The 16844-nt window shown below is 38.6% G+C and overlaps 1 protein-coding gene across 7 annotated transcripts in view; it reads right to left on the reverse strand.

Annotated features, from left to right (window-relative positions):
- SYNE2 (spectrin repeat containing nuclear envelope protein 2) overlaps positions 1-16844 on the reverse strand; it is a 323973-nt gene that overhangs the window by 57029 nt on the left and 250100 nt on the right. For all 7 annotated transcript variants that reach the window (XM_040226258.1, XM_040226261.1, XM_040226260.1 and 4 more), the window contains 10 exons: positions 16148-16330; positions 15585-15731; positions 13443-13619; positions 11626-11781; positions 9900-10052; positions 7569-7739; positions 6968-7098; positions 3788-3992; positions 2319-2498; positions 1536-1664 (listed from right to left, as the gene is read on the reverse strand). In XM_040226258.1, the coding sequence (XP_040082192.1) occupies positions 1536-1664; positions 2319-2498; positions 3788-3992; positions 6968-7098; positions 7569-7739; positions 9900-10052; positions 11626-11781; positions 13443-13619; positions 15585-15731; positions 16148-16330 (1632 nt within the window). The remainder of the gene's footprint in view (positions 1-1535; positions 1665-2318; positions 2499-3787; positions 3993-6967; positions 7099-7568; positions 7740-9899; positions 10053-11625; positions 11782-13442; positions 13620-15584; positions 15732-16147; positions 16331-16844) is intronic.

Below are 16844 nucleotides of genomic sequence, written 5' to 3' on the forward strand. Positions count from 1 at the left end.
ATCATGCAGTTTATTTACTAAGTAAATGAAAATTCAGTCCCTGAAATAACCCTAGCAAAGCATGGTATTTAAACATCCATATTATGTTGATATCACAGGAAAGCAAACTCACCAAAATTTTATTTTTAAAACAATATTCTAGGGACAGCATCTAGGTCAACAATGTATTCAGCAAACATCCCTCACGATATCCATGTTCTCAATACAGAACTCTGCTCTAAGAGTCTAGGTGAAGGTCAGCAAACTTTTTCTGTTAAGGGCTAGATCATAAATATTTTAGCCTTTTATAAGCCATATGATCTCTGTGGCCAACATGCAGCATGAAAACTCCCACAAACAGTACATAAACAGCGGAAGGCCATGGCTACATTAGAGACGCTTTATGTACAAAACCAGATGGGGGCTGCATTCAGACCTTATGCCATAGTTTGCTGACTCTTAATTTAAGTTATGAATATTGGTCCTTAGGATCAAGATCCAGAATTCATTAATTCTTCATTCATCTATGTTAACTATACTAAACCTACTAAGGTAATAAAGAAGGAAAAAATACCATTAATTTAATAGGGTATTTTACTTTTTGATCTACTAACCAAAAAAATTCAATTAATCACAACATCCAATTGCTAGATTATTCTAGTTCACTGAAACTAACTAGTAAAGACTTTAAGATTTAAAAGTCTACTGAAACTATTGAGGCATATTACTAAAATAAATTTCATGACCCAGCATTTCCATTCCTGGGTATATAGCCTCCCCCCCCCAAAAATAAATAAATAAAAACAAACCACCTCCAAAACACTAATTTAAAAAGATATGTGCAACCCAATGTTCATAGCAGCATTATTTACAATTGCCAAGATACAGAAGCAACCTAAGTGTCCATCAACAGATGAATGGATAAAGAAGATATGGTACATATATAATGGAATACTACTTAGCCATAAAAAAGAACACACATTTGCATTTGCAACAATATGGATGAATCTGAAGGGCATTATGCTAAGTGAAGTAAGTCAGAGAAAGATAAATACTGTATGATATCACTTATGCATGGAATCTAAAAAGCACAACAGACTAGTGAATATAACAAAAAAGAAGGAGACTCACAGATAAAGAGAACAAACCAGAGGTTACCAGTGGCAGGGCCAAGGGCAATACAGGAGCAGAGGCGGGAGAGGTACAACTATTGGGTTTAAGATAGATTCTAGGATATATTGTACAACATGGGGAATACAGCCAATATTTGTAAAAACTGTATATGGAAAGTAATCTTTAAAAATTATATTATAAATTTAAAAATTAAAAAGGGAAATAATTGAGAAATAAATTGTATATATTTAAAGTGTAAAAAAATAAAATAGATCTCTGTTGTCATACTTTTCTAAACACTAGGGAAAACAGGACAAGAATGAATGACACATTAGTGACTGTTGTTCAAGGGTTAGGATGCACATAAATTCTTTACAGTAAGTCGCTTATTTTTTATCCTATGGTGAGCCTGAGCCCCTAGAAGTCACAAACATTGGCAATACCAGGAATAAGTCAGGATTTCCTTCTTTTTCTTGCTGGTAGAGTTTATCCAAATTCTCTTCTTCATGTGTAATGAGACCTTTTAAAGATTCCAACCGGTCCCCAAAATCCTTGAATTGTGATAGAACAAACTAGAACAAGAGAAGTTTTCATCAGAAACAATTTTCATGTGCATCTACAACAGAAGCAAGCACAGCCTTGTGATAAAAGTTCACGTTGTTTCCAGCCCTAAGGAGTTCATCACCAGCTCATTATCTCGACTATCCAGAACATCTCTGATATTTACTTTGTGCCTTCGGTAAAGTACTAAGCCTTCACAGGGGTGAACAGACCACCTGCTTGACAGGGCCATATAGAAGAGTCCTGCTAGTTAAGTGATTTCCCCGCTGTGTGATACTGGAGCTCCGTGGCCTTCTGTTCATCTTTTTGAGAGTTCATGAACTAAAGGCTTTTCAAAGAGAATAAAACATACCACAAATGGCCATGCTTAAAGCAGCCATTCTATGACTCAATTACCCCACCTGAAGATTCAAATACTGTGTGATCTGAACAGTATATAAACTATATCACTTTAACATGTTCAATAAAGAAGAAATATGATTGAAGAATCACATAACTGCAGAATCGTGTCAAATGGTAGATATGTTCAGGGCGTCTTTATTTTGTTGTTTCCCTAATGTGCAGCCCACAAAGCACTGATAACTATCACTTCACAAGATACTAGGAACTGTGCAGATTGTATAAGTGTCCAAGACTATCACTTGAAAGGAAAAAATAAGAAGAACCTCAAATTCATTTGTTTTCCCAAGCAGCATCTTTTCCAGGTAGGAAGCTCTCTGGAGGGAGTGCATTTGACCAGACAGGAGCACATGGGCGTTGGGCTCTGCAGGTTGTGGGAGTCGATCCAGGAGAGTGGAATTTTGGAGAAAGGCCTCTTTTGTCTTCTGCACCTCACACTGCAGCTCCTGGAGGAGAAAAAGTGATTGTAAAACATTCCTCTTCCTTTCCCAGAACAAATCCCCACCTCGTGCCACTCCACCAACATCTAGAAGAATTTCTGCTCTGAAATTGTGGGTATGGCTTTTTTTTTTTTCCTGTTTATTTTGTTTATTATTTGGCTGCACCAGGTCTCAGTTATGGCATGTAGATCTTTAGTCATGGCATGTGTGATCTAGTTCCCTGAATAGGGATCAAACCTGAGACCCCTGCATTGGGAGTGCAGTCTTATACAGTGGACCACCAGGGAAGGCCCTACTGTTTATTTTAAAGAGCCAAAAAAGCTGAATGCTTATTTATGTGATGTATATCACTGGTGCTAGTTTCAAATTTGTCAGTTCAGAGCTAAAAGTGACCACGGATAAATAAAGCTGGGGCGCTTCTAGTTCATAGAAACTGAAGATGACTTTGGTAGAGTCTTACAAGTTCTATTTCTAATCATCGAACATTTTAGGGATCTGCTTTAAGGCATTTAAAGGATCGATCCAACCCTTTTCTCTGTCTGAGACTTTGTAACATAAATGGATTCATATGCAGGGAGCGTGGAATCTCACTGACCAAGCCAATTTTAGGACTGATTTTGGAAATATTGCATCTAAGTGAATTTCTGTTTTGTTTTGTTTTTTTAAACAACAGATTAGGTAGGAGTTGATCAGAAATGTGATTCATATCTGTTGAATTCTTATCTCTAATTGATATTTCTTTATTTGACCTATAGTATCAAAAGATACAAAATGTATCTGGTCACCTAATCTAACATTAGAAAGTATTTATAGCCATTCATTAACATAATAGAATAAAACCACAGAGAAAAGTATATAACTCTTTAAATATTAGTCTAAAAATCATTATTTCCACAGAATAAGAAAAGCCTTATTAACACGGGGGCGAATCTATGATTCTTTCTAAATCAAGAGATTCAATATCTACTTCTTAGATGCCCACATTCAGCTGATATACTTCTGCTTTAATTGGAGACTTTGTACGAGGCTTCTGCCTTAGAAAGTTACCTGCTAGAGTGAAAGAGGAAACTTGGAAGGAGGTGGTCAGGTGCCCTTGACTCAGCTACCAGCTGCCTGACCCTCACCTGTGAGCCATTACCTGGCTCTCCCAAGCCCACCCGTCCCTGCCTTGCCTGTGTCCTCCATGGGCTGCTCGCAGACCTTTCCTGCCCCTCCCTCCCTGTGGTCTGGCTACTCCCTGGGTCATGGCCCTGTCCATCAGACTGTCTCGCCCTTGGTTTTCCCCGTAGGCCTACCTTTGCATCCTGCAGGGCCGGGGGCAGGACCTCTGCCAGGTTGTTCCCAGATGTGTTGATGTTTGCGATCTGTTGGTACTTTCTCTCCTGCGGCTCCAGCCTTGCTGCAGCTTCCGCGTGAGCACTGTTACACGCCTGCCAGAGTTGTAGCAGGCTCTGGGCCCTCTGCAACTGGTCTGCGACGTCTTGGTTTACCTGAGTCCACCTGTCAGGGCAAAATAAGAAACAGGAACCCCATCCATCTCTTCCTTTGCAGCAAAAGCAAATGCATGTTCTATCTGTTAAGCTACCAGCAGATGAATTAACAAGACACTGTTCAATGCCTTTTCAAAATGAATGCTATCATCAGTATAATAAACAGAATTCCAACAGAATTCCAAGTTAGGATACTTCATTGACTTTATAATTCTCAACAAAATCTGCAAAATTTGTGACTGGCAGGAAATATCTATTGTATTATGAACATCTCTTAGGCAAAGGTGAGAAAAAGTACCAAACTGATGAAAATTTCTCCACATGAGAAGGGCTCTTATTTCATAAAGGAGGTCTTTAGATAGGCCTTATTTAAAATGTATTTATGTCAAATTTATTTTCTAATTATAAAAGTAATAGGTTCCTCATATAAAAGTAGAAATGAAAAAAATATACTTTTCTACTTCTCAGCAAAGGGTACTTATTTTCTACTATGTTCTACATTTTCTAACATTTTACTGTTTTGTAGTCATATGCTTTGTTATAGGACTAATTTCTTTGTGAATTGAGAGAAAAAAATGGCAGATATTACCTGGTACTTGATAATATTTTGTTCTTTAAAGGAATGTTAATTCCTGTATATTCTCTTACTACTTAGGCTGATTTGCAGCAGAAAGTTACTTACTTGGTGCAAACTGATCTTAATCATATGAGAAAATTGTTCCCAGCTGTACCCTTCAAAGGATGCTAGCACACTTTCTATGAGGGCAGGCAGCAGTGGCGTACTCAGGCCCCTGATTTACATAGCTGGTCTCCATGAGGACCAGGCTAAAAAATAAAATCACCTTTGGATTCCAGGTGAACATAACTATAGCTGTTGATGAAACCTAGTTAGATATCTCACTTTTAGAGTAGATACCACCAAATTATGCTGCTGCTGCTAAGTCACTGCAGTCATGTCCGACTCTGTGCAACCCCATAGAGGGCAGCCCACCAGGCTTCTCTGTCTCTGGGATTTTCCAGGCAAGAACACTGGAGTGGGTTTCCATTTCCTTCTCTAATGCATGCATGCATGCTAAGTTGCTTCAGTTGTGTCAGATTCTGTGTGACCCTATGGACAGCAGCCCACCAGGCTCCTCTGTCCATGGGATTTTCTAGGCAAGAATACTGGAGTGGGTTGCTATTTCCTTCTCCAAATTATGAACAATGGCAAATAATAAAAGTATTCTTGCATCCATGAAAATTAGCTAATTTTGTGGGGCTGGTGCATTCATTGGTTGTATGAAATTTTTTGGATCTCAGATGTACTGTCAAACTGTTACAAAAACTAAAAATCGTAATAAGAAAAACATTTTCTATAATACATTTTTCATTTTATTAAAATTGAAAAGTTAAAAAAAAGGTAGAAATTAAAAATTTGTTTTTAATCCATAATATGGACTGTAACATTTTGCCTTCCTTTCCTACTTAAAAAATTTTTGCCATGTTATTAACAAAAAAATAAGCCTAATTTTAAATGGATGTACATAATGGTCTATAAATGGTCTGTTTTTTAATTGCCAAATTCCAATTCAGTATGAATATTGAAGTAATTTTCAATTTTTGCTTCCAAATATAACACTCAGATACAACTTTATTCAAAGGTTTTTTTCCTGTATTTAAAGATATTGGTTTTACACTAGATTTTTTAAAGAGAATTACTGGGTCAAAGAATATAAATATGTAAATATTTTTAAGGTTATAGGTATATGTTCAAGCTGCTTTCTGAAAACATTATAATATTTACATTCTCACCCGAAGCAAGTGAGAATGATCGTTTCACAATATCAGTGACCCCACTAAATGGGTGGAAAAGGTAAAAAAGGGCATAATTGCTTTACTTTTATGTATGTCACAAATTTTCTCAAAACCATCCGTTTTAAAAATAAGATTTCATCCAATTATAAGTACAACATATGCTCATAACCCTCCACAAAACATGTATGTTTAAATCTATCCACACCTATATTGAGATTATCTACCTATCTACCCACGTATCTATACAGAGGAAGTAAAAAAAAAAAAAAATCACCTGATATCTCAGTAGTCTAGAGATAATTTTCTTCAGTCTTTTTCAATATGACTGCTCATATATTCTTGTATTAACAATTGAATGAGTCTGTGCAGTGGTGACAACCCAACCCCTTTAATAGCAACCTGCACCACCACCAAATGTTTTGAGGGTGGTCCCAATACTGTATGTGAAATCAGATACGTGTCTGCATTCCTCTTTACCCTCCCTTCTCCCCCTCCTTCCACTAAAGACTGGATCAAGGGCTCAGGACACCACTGTAGGTGCATAAATGTGGTGTCGCTTATTCAACACTTGTTCCAAGTTGGTTCATAGGAGAGGCTGAATGTATATGGAGGAAGGATGGAGAAGATCACTGAGGGTCACATCAACACTGTCTGGTGCAAATCAGCTTTGAGCCAACTTTCATACCCCATACAGCAAAAGCCTCAGAATTAAGCAGGGCCACCCTCCTTAGAGGGAACTTTCAATCATAAGCAGGTCATCAAAGAATCCCTCTGAATCTCACAAATATCTCCTGAGAGGTACTCTAACATCCACTTTCTTCCACCTTATAATGTTTCTGTAAGACAGGTTGCCCTTCTGGCCACCCTTCACAGTCTGTTTCTGCCTGCTTTTTTAGTGCCTGTGAGGATCTCATCGGGCATTTAGCCTCTATGCTCTGAAAGTGGCTATACCAGGGCTGTACTTAGTTCTAGACTGATTATACCAAACACTTGTACAAGGCAAGTACAATAGCCTTCACAGCACCAAATCTTACATGAACTAGATCCTTCCAAGCAGGAGAGACCAGAATAGTATGAAACCAGTTGCCTCAGATGATTAAGAAGGCTTAATAAGATGAAAAACTCTTATTCATCTTTTTTAAGAAGATAAAAAAATCTGCTCTATCATTCAAGTTGCATCTTGAAGCATACCTTGTGTGAGTATTTTGGCATTTCTCTTGAATTATTTCAGCAACGGAGGGGCAGTACTCTTTGAGTTTTCCAATCACCTCCTGGAGTTTCTTCCAACTCCCTTCACTGCTCTCAGCTTCATCTTGAAGAGTCTAGGAGGACAGAGCAGGTATGTCAGCTTCAGAATGAACTGGCCTCAACCAGAGACACTTGCCAACATATCACAATAATATTAACACTCAAACCTTAATAGGACAGCCGTAAATTATTAGAAATATGAAGAAAACCAAGAAGGTATTCTTTCATTTGAGGCTAGAACGTAAAATTGTATACTTGAAAAAAAAAAAAAAAAACCAACACCCCCAAACCAAAATCTTTAAATTGTGAAATAATACGAACATGAAAGATGAAGAAAAATTCACAATATGTATTTACAAAGTTTCACTCATTGGGTTCATGTAATTCATTTTGAAATTACAAGTTTTACTTTTGATGCTGCTGTTTAAAATACTGTTTCATGTTTCTCTGTGGAAAACATAACAGCAACTGTGTCACATCTATGCTTTCTTCCCCTGGAGATTTTCTGCCAATAATGCACTGTGCTACGATCTGGTTAATTTACCTGAAGGTTCTGCACCTGGCACCTTAAGGCCTCTAATGATAAAACCACAGGCTTGCTGTGTTCCATGCAGTACCAGAATCGGATTGTCATCATATTCACTTCATCATAGAGTTTATCATAGATTTTCCACTCCTGTAAAACAGACTGCATGGAGGTCTTGAGCTCCTTGACCTATACAAAAAAGTAGAAACACATTTAGGAAATCAACAAGAGGCTCGCTCATCTCTTTTTTTTTTTCTCTTCTAAGGACTCTACCACTGTATCCAAGTTAGGTATTTTAATTTCAGAGTGGAGCTTTGATGATTCACTGAAAGTGGGTAAGTGAACAAGAAATATCAAAGGTTAAGTTTTAGAATAGGTGAATGGAAAAGAGCTCTGAGACCAGAAGGATCAGCATGGAGAGAGTTCAGCCTACAGAGGGGCAGACGAGGGAGAAAACACTGAGTGAGGAATCAGAATCTGAGATTTCACATTTCAGTGACACCCTGTTAACTTTCTGACCTTGGGCAAGGTATTTAATCCTTAAGTCTGCTTTTTCATCCACAGAACAGATAAAAGAAAATATAAAGAAAGAAGTAGTGTTTGTGAAAATGGTCTGCAAACTATAAAGCATTATAAATGTAAAGAGTTCCCTGGGTTAACTGGCACTTAAGTCTGGTTACTCCTGCAGAGCAGGTACAAATTGAAGGGGAACATGCTTGGCCAAAATGATGAGTAAGTGCAAAGTGGGAGGAGATGCAATGGTGTCTGTATTGTATCCTTCAATGTGTTTTGGTAATTATAAAAAGTTGAAATTTGAAGCATTTAAATGATTCCTGACACAACTGAGAATTGTGTGAGTGTAAAAATTTTTATGTATTATGTAGAGAAGAACACTTATATCGCAACAATAAAAAGACAACCAACTAAAAAATAGACAAGGGATTGAAGAGACATCTCTCTAAAGAATATATACAAGTGACCAACAAGCATATGAAAAGACACACAACATTCACAATCATTAGAGAAATATAAATCAAAACCACAAGGTACCACTTCACAGCCACTAGAAGGGCTATCCTCAAAGTTCGATAAAAACTAATGTTGGCGAGACCAGGGAAAAATTGGAACCCTCATACATTGCGATGAAAACATAAAGGTGTGCAGCCTCTATGGAAACATTTGCCAGTCCCTCAGAAAGTTAAATGCTATGTAGAGTTACCATATGACCCACTGATTCTATCTTAGGTATATACCCAAGATAACTGAAAAGCATACATTTGTGGAAGAAACCTACACACAGTCTCAGCAGTGTAAGAGGTTTCAATGTCTTCATCTCCATGTCAATACTTGTTATTCCATCCTTTTATTACAGGTATCCTTCTGAAGCATTTTGAGGGTAAGAACCATTTATTTTCTTGTTTATCACTGTACCCTTGGCAGTGAGCATAGAGCCTCACAAAAGATATGTTAACAAATGACTCACAGAAGATATGTTAAGCTCATCCCTACTTTCCTGCCTGAGTTCTGGGGGAGGAATGAGGCTGAAGGTTACCTATGGATTTCATTTTTACAGGTTACGCCCAATTCTCTCTTGAAACAAATGTTTGAAAGTAGATTTCAGTAAATGACAAATAATCCACAATAAGGACTCTGGGAAACAAGGACACACTTATAATAGGCTACTGTTTACAGTCTCTCCCTCCAATTGTAGGGAGATGTCAAAGGTGAAGAGCCTGAGGATGACTGTCCTTTTTCTCTTGGTGCTCTTCCCCTGGAAGGCGTAAATGAGACTTTGACACGCCTTTGATACAATCAGCAGATGTCGTCCACACTCTTCTACGCTTTCTCTTCACCACATGCCATTTCTCCCCACCTCTGGAGGTTCTCCTATGCTGACCATGCTTCCAGCTTAATGGAGGCTACATGGGACAGAACCACACCCTACCACCCCCGGGGTGTCTCCCTGGGAGTGGGCAATCTGAGCTGCTTCTTCATGGCTGTTCCTGTATATCTGACCAGCAGACAATGCCAGCTGCTCTGTAGGGTTTGGGAGGTAGGCTGGAGACACTTTTGAGTGTATTAGTATATTAGACAAAACAAAGATAACCAAGTGAACTTCAAGCTTGCCAGAGATGTGGGAATTTGGTGATTTTGCCTCTAATTATCCAGTGAAGGGGGAAAAAAAAAAAAAACCATGAGATTTAAAATATGTTTCTGTACTTCACTTCAGTATTTTTCTCAGCAATTTTTCAGGTTTTGGTATAAAGCAAGTATTTACCAATAAACAACAAATAAGATAAAAGAAGGATATCTGAAAAGAAATGGTACACTTTGAATGAATTCCAGTACCTGATTCATAACATTGTTTCTCTTTTGAAATAGTTCATCAATTTTGGATGCTGTGTCTTCCAACAATGGCACTGTCCCACTCTCCAAAGTCAGGTAATTTTGTCGCAACTCATCCAGTGCTTTGGATTTAATTGCAAGTTGATTTTCTATATCCTGGAAAGGCCAGAGGGAAAAGGTTTTCATATGTGCAATATTAATTAATTGCACATTAATTAATTAATGTGCAATTAATTTCATATGTGCAACAAAATAATTAATAAGGGTAAGAGGAGTTTGCACTTTTCAAGTAAAAATGCCATTAGAATATATAATAACATTACACAAAAGACATTTTAATCATTTGCCACTCAATTTTTACAATGAAATTTTACAATATGAATTTACACAATTACAGGATGAATTTTTACAAATATTTCCATTATTATGTGGCTCTAGACTTTAGAAGAGTCTAGGTAGCAAGCCCTTATCAACATGGAATGGGAGAAAGAGTCTAGGAGATATAGTCTCCATTCCATATCTGCCTTGTACTGGCTATTGGACCAAGCAAAAAGTCATCAAACGCCCAACCTGCATTTTCTCATCTGGAAAATGGTGATGACATCCCAGGCACGAATAACTTAGAACTCCAGTAAAACCAGGGTGGCCTGTTGGGGGTGCTATAGGACTGAGTTTCCAGTTAGGAGTTGTATGTGAGGAAATGGCAACCTGTTTCAGAATTCCTGACTGGAAAATCTCATGGACAGAGGAGCCTGGCAGGCTACCATCCATGGGGTCATGAAAGAGTCCGAGATGACACAACGGCAAACAACAAAGGGGAAATGGCTAGTGGGTAGTCGGAAATGGGATAGACCATCTGAAAATGAACACCGCCATACGGTGGTGTTGCCACCCATATTCTATCGAGTATCATTTTGTAACCTTCTAAGTAGAATTCGGGTCTGAGCTGACTTTCCACCCAACAGTGAGGGGGGTCATGTCTTTGTGTAGGCGGTGCAGAAGTCGAGGAACCTGGGGACAGCTCCCAAGAGGAGTGACACAATCAGGGCAGTGGAGAGGAAGGGGGAGGGACCGGAAAGACTGAGTGCCCCGGAGAATGATGACTGAATGAGAAAAGGGCACAGCCAACACGCTCCAGTCCAAATGGGACTTAGACAGGGTCTCCAAGGGAAAAGCACCCCTTTTAGAACACATTACACAGTAGGTAAAAGAAAACCATTTTCCTCTGAAGAAACAGAAGGAAATAATAAAAGTCACAGAGACAGAATAATTTTGTAAACAGTAGATAAATTAATAAAAACACAAATATTGGAAAACATCTAAATCAAAATGCCCTTGCAACTTTTTTTTTTTTTTTTTTAAATTTTGGCCACACCATGCGGCTTGTGGGATCTCAGTTCTCCTACCAGGGAGTCAACCCAGGCCACAGCAGAGAAAGCACCAAATCCCAACCACCCAACCACTGGACTGCGAGGGAACTCCCAACATTTTCTTCTTAAGAATAACTTTCAAATCTCCTAAGAACCGCAATAACCATGAAAATACCTTTTTCTGATAAAAAAAAAAAAAAAACATTTTGCAATTCTGTAAAACACATGGACACGTCTCTAATTTATATAAGAAAGTAAGGACCTGGGGGTTGGAGGAGAACCCTGAGAAACTGCAGCAGCTTGAGTTGCTCCCTGGGGGAGGAGAGGTAGCTAACATCCCGAGCTATGCACCTTCTCACCTGATAATCCAGGAGCGTCTTCTGTACCGAGATCACACTTTCAGGTTTTTGTAAAGTTTTCAGTCTCTCCTCTTGGGCCTCCATCCAGTTGTTCAGAATCTGTATTTTGTTTTCATTCTCAGTGATACTTTCCAAAAGTTGTTCTAAATGTTGTATCTACCAGTTATGAATAAGAAAATAAAATTTTCTCATTTTCAACTACGTACTTTAAAATGTGAATGTCATGATATTTTTCAGAGGATACTTTTGTTTCCTCTCATGTTTCTAACATTTTGCATAAGATTTCCCAATAATTTTTAGAATAAAGATTCATATAAACTGGGAAGATAAGAATTACAATCTCCTTTTTAAAAAAATCTGACATTCGAAATGAAAACTAACCTGCTAAGAATACTGGCTGTTCTGGAGTGCCACAGTATCTTTGGGAAACAGACTCATGTTGCTAACACTCAATATTTTTTCACTGCATCATCTATTGATATATGCAAAGCTTAAGAAAATATTCTTTTTTCCAGACTCTCTTTAGTAGACTCACTTAAAAACTGTCAGTATAAAGAATATCACAAACAATGCATCAACTTAATAAAGTAGTATTTTTTCAGTCTGTGATTCTTCTCATTTCTAATGCTCACAATGTTTGTGAGGTTACAATCACAGTACATATAAAGTTTAATACTCCTTTTCATATGCCACAGGCACTTGCTGTGGCATGACTTGCATTCACTTAAAAGGCTGCCCGATATCTCATCAAATGGACACCATATGATTAATTATTAATATTTCTCTCAAGTTGGAAATTCAAGCAGTCTACATTTTTCACCAGAATAAGTAATGTTGAATACTCTGTGAACATATCTGTTCCTTTTCGAAGGACTATCTACTTTAGATAAATGTATAAGAAGTGGATTGCTGTTTTAAGAAGTAAGATGATGATTATGGTTCTTGAAATTTTCTGAAGGCTTTCCAAAAACGTATTGAAGCCATTATCTGCAAAGTATGAATGCGAAAGCTTTGGGCTTTTATCTTTATCTTGTTCTAGTTTAGTAAGTATATAATGTTATTAATATTTATTTCAGTTGTCAAAGCTGTAACCTTTCCATGTTTATTTGCTAATTATAATTTTTTCTTCTGTAAATTATCTGTTCATGTTCTTTGTTCATTCATGTACTTAATTGTATAAATCTATTTGTATGCATTTTGTACACAACAAAGAAATCAACCAATTTCACTATTATATATGAATATTAAATATTTTCCCAAGAGTAGGTTTCCTTAGTCTTTTCAGTCATGGAATAAAAATCTAACAGTAAGTCATATACATTTTTCTTCCTTTTTATAGTCCTTCTAAATCTGAAATAGCCTTTGCTGCTTTTGAACATCTACTTTCAAAGAAAATGTCAAAACCTCTGACCATTTAGTAGCCTCATGCAATACCTGACATCTTCCTAAATAACATGTCTCCTCTTCACTTGCCTAATTCAATGTCCCACTCTTAAATGCACCAATGGAGAATGCTGACGCTCTGGATTTAAACGGGGCTAGAATTGAGATGATTATTAGGTTTGACTGTAAGTTAACCACACAAATGTCCATTTATTTATTTATTTTTAGTTTATTTATTTATTTTTGGCCACTCTGTGCAGCAGGCAAGATTTTAATTCCCTGACAAGGGATTGGATCTGCACTCCTTGCAGTGGAAGCAGGGACTCGTAACCACTGGACCACTAGGGAAGACTCATAAATGTCTCTTTAAATTTTTCAGAAAGTGGAATTTTACGAAGGCCAAATCATACATCAAACTGTGACCATGAGCTCACCTTGCCATTCAGGGCTCCGTGGACCCGTTGCCACTGGCGGTTCATCTCTCCCAGGTGCTCTGCAAACTCTGTTCTCTCATAGCGCTTACTTTCTACATCACAAGTGCTTAACTGAAGTAATGACTGGTTTACAAAGTCAACTATCCATTGTCTATAGTCCATTTCCATTCTAAACGCCTAAAACAAAGAAAACAAAATTAAACCGCCAACGCCCAAACTGAAATAGGTTAGAGGAACTGGACCTCCCCTTTGTTGTGCTGTAGGGGGCCCCAGGCTGCCACTGGGTCATCAAGGGGCCCCTGTCCGGACTTACATTTTACCCCTCCCCAACCCCACCAGGTGTCTGCTTTGAGTGGAGAGCCTTATTGGCAATTACACATTTCTGGAACAGAGACTCACGGCTTTCAGACAGACTGAAAAATCAAAGATGGCACCATGAATGGTATTAGAATCATAGCAACCAAAATCAAGACCAAAGATCTGCCCAGGGGTTCCTGTAAGAGGTTTCCTGAGAGCTACACTGGAATTCAGAGTCATTCTGTGGGCTCGTGGAAATGACCAGGTGGGAAGCCTGAAGTTAAAACTCTCAGAAAACCCAGGACAACTTTAAAGAACTGTGCCAGTTTAGGCAGCTTCTCTGTTTCCCTGGGGACTGTCTCGGGAGCCTCCAAATTTGGATGACTTTAAGTTCTAGAGCAATCTTAAACCCTCCTAGGGCCAAGCATGTTTCTTTCAAGACCAATACTTGTTGGGTTTATCCTGGCAAGTTCGAGCACCTCCTTTGGAGACATCTAGGGGGGAAACCAAGTTATGTGCTAGGTTGCTATGGCCTGTCAGAAAAATACACATAGTCCCTCTACAGATTCTACTACTCACTGAAGTTAGGATGGGATAGGAGTTAAAAAGAAAATCCTTACTAATATCTTGGTTTGTGTTTAAGCCATTCATTTTCTGCCTGTCCTAAATCACTTCAGTTGTATCTGACTCTTTGCAACCCTATGGACTGTAGCCTGCCAGGCTCCTCTGTCATTGGGATTCTTCAGGCAAGAACATTGGAGTGGGTTGCCATTTCCTCCTCCAGGGGATCTTCCTGACCCAGGGATTGAACCCACATCGCCTCCATCTCCTGCACTGGCAGGCAGGGGCTTTACTGGACCAGAGGCTAGATCTATTAGCCTATGAGGTCTTAGGAAGCAATGACCAGAGTCTTCATTCATCTCTGTGTTCCTAGTGGTAAACACCTTGCTGGCACACAGTAAGTATTTGCATGTGGCTTGTTAAATGTTAGTTAAATCTACTTGAAATTGAATATCACGGAGAAGTCCACATTCCTATCTATTTGTAGAAGGACATCAATTTTTCCTTACGCATTCTCTTATCCCAGGGACATTTACTTAATACCTATTGGATGCCAGGTATTGTGCTAGCTGTGCTGTTTTGGGAAGAGAAAGGAGAAGCTCCTGCTCTCAAGAAGTGAAGTTAAGGTGGGGAGATGGGCAAGGAAGGAAACACTGGGTTGGCCAAAAAGTTCATTCTGGTTTTTCCATAAGATGTGATAGAAAAACTGGAACCAACTTTTTGGCCAACTCAATAATTACAATACCAGGTGATAGGAACTATTGATAGCACCATGCAGACACCTAATCCTGGAAACTAAACTGATCTGGTTGGGAGAGTCAGATTTCCAAATGAGGAGACACTTTAACTGACTCTGGAAGGATGACTAAGAAGATTCCTATGGCTAAAAGTGGGACACTAGAATTCCCAGGCTGAAGGGACAGCACATACAAAAACATGAGTGGGAGAGCCCCAGGAGCAGTGAAGGGACCACAAAGGACTTGGTTCAGGCAGAGTTCAGGGTTTATGTGGAAAAATGAAGAGATGAGGCTGGAGAGGAAAAGACAGGCCAGTTGAAATCTCGGATTCTGTACTGTGGTGATGGGAGCTACCAAAAGAATCTGGGCAGGATAAGAGCAAGTATACTAACTTCTCTCTTTAGAATCATCCACCATCCTATTCCCCACCGATAGAATCAGCCTTTCTAAATTATATTCTACATGTCTCTTTGTTCAGTATTTCTTTTCTGACAGACTTGCCTTCTTTATTTCATGAAATGGCTTCTGGCTTTTTTTAGATAGTTACCTTGTACTTCTGAAGAAGATTTTTAACTTGAGATGCAGAACTCAGTGAATGCTCGGAGTCTTCATCTTCAGTTTGATGTTCCACATTGTTCATCCAGTCAATCATTTCCATGATTGCTTTACGAGATGGCAATTTCTCCATCTGAAGCTGCAAAAACAAAATGATTTCTATTTAATTACCTGCAGTTAACAAAATGAATCAGGGCCTCACTGACGATGATATCTAGTTTGATAAAAGGTCACGCCACATAATTATGCAGGTTACTCATGAAAACAAACCCAGCATTCAAGCTCAGAATAAGTGACCCCAAAACAATGACAACGACCTTCACATAAACTAACACAGTGGTGCAGATAAACTGGGAAATAAAGTAATTAAGCCTGATTTCTCTCTTAAGAAAGATCCCACTGGAGGAGAGTCCAGTAATTAAGATCTATATTCAGTGGTGCCAGAGAAAAATAAGGTGGTGTCAATGAAAATTATTGAGTCAGAGAATTGATTTTAAAAGAGTTGTGCATTAACAAATGGATGCTAATTCAAATGCTGGGTCTTTGAATACTTACCTGGTGAAGTTTTTCTTGGATGTCTGGAAGTTGAGTTATGAGCACTGTCCATTTTTGTTCAAATTGTGCCAAAGAAGCTCTCAGTGTTGCTGTATCAGCTTCCTTCAGGTGAAGGAGTTGGTTCCCAGTACTTAGAACTGCAGTCTTCAAGGAGGATTTTTCATCAACTTCCTTTGAAAACTCCTAAAAGCAAACAGTTTTAAGATTTAGAAACATTTAAGGACTTCCCTGATGGTCCAGAGTCTGCCTGCTAATGCAGGGGACATGGGTTCGATCCCTGGTCTGGAAAGATTCCACATGCTGCAGCTACTGAGCCCATGCACCCTAGAGCCTGTGCTCTGTAACAAGAGAAGCTGCCATAACGAGAAGCCTGCACACCACAACTAGAGAGTGGACCCTGCTTGCCACAACTAGAGAAAGCGCACGTGCAGTGACGAAGACCCAGCACAGCCAAAATTAAATAAATAAATAATAAAAAAGAGAGACTTTTAATATATAAATATGGCATGGAGCAATTAAGAATCAGAATAACTGGTTAGAGTTCAAAGCTAGATAACTGAATTCAAATAGTAAATATTTATAATGTATACGCACATATGTATACACCCACTCACACATGTATGCACACACACATTTTTCCTAAATGTCAGGCACTGTTCTAGGCATTAGATATATGGCGGGGAACATAAGAGATGAA

Source organism: Oryx dammah, unplaced genomic scaffold, assembly GCF_014754425.2.
Source record: "Oryx dammah isolate SB20612 unplaced genomic scaffold, SCBI_Odam_1.1 HiC_scaffold_26, whole genome shotgun sequence".
In the NCBI taxonomy this organism is placed as follows: domain Eukaryota; kingdom Metazoa; phylum Chordata; class Mammalia; order Artiodactyla; family Bovidae; genus Oryx; species Oryx dammah.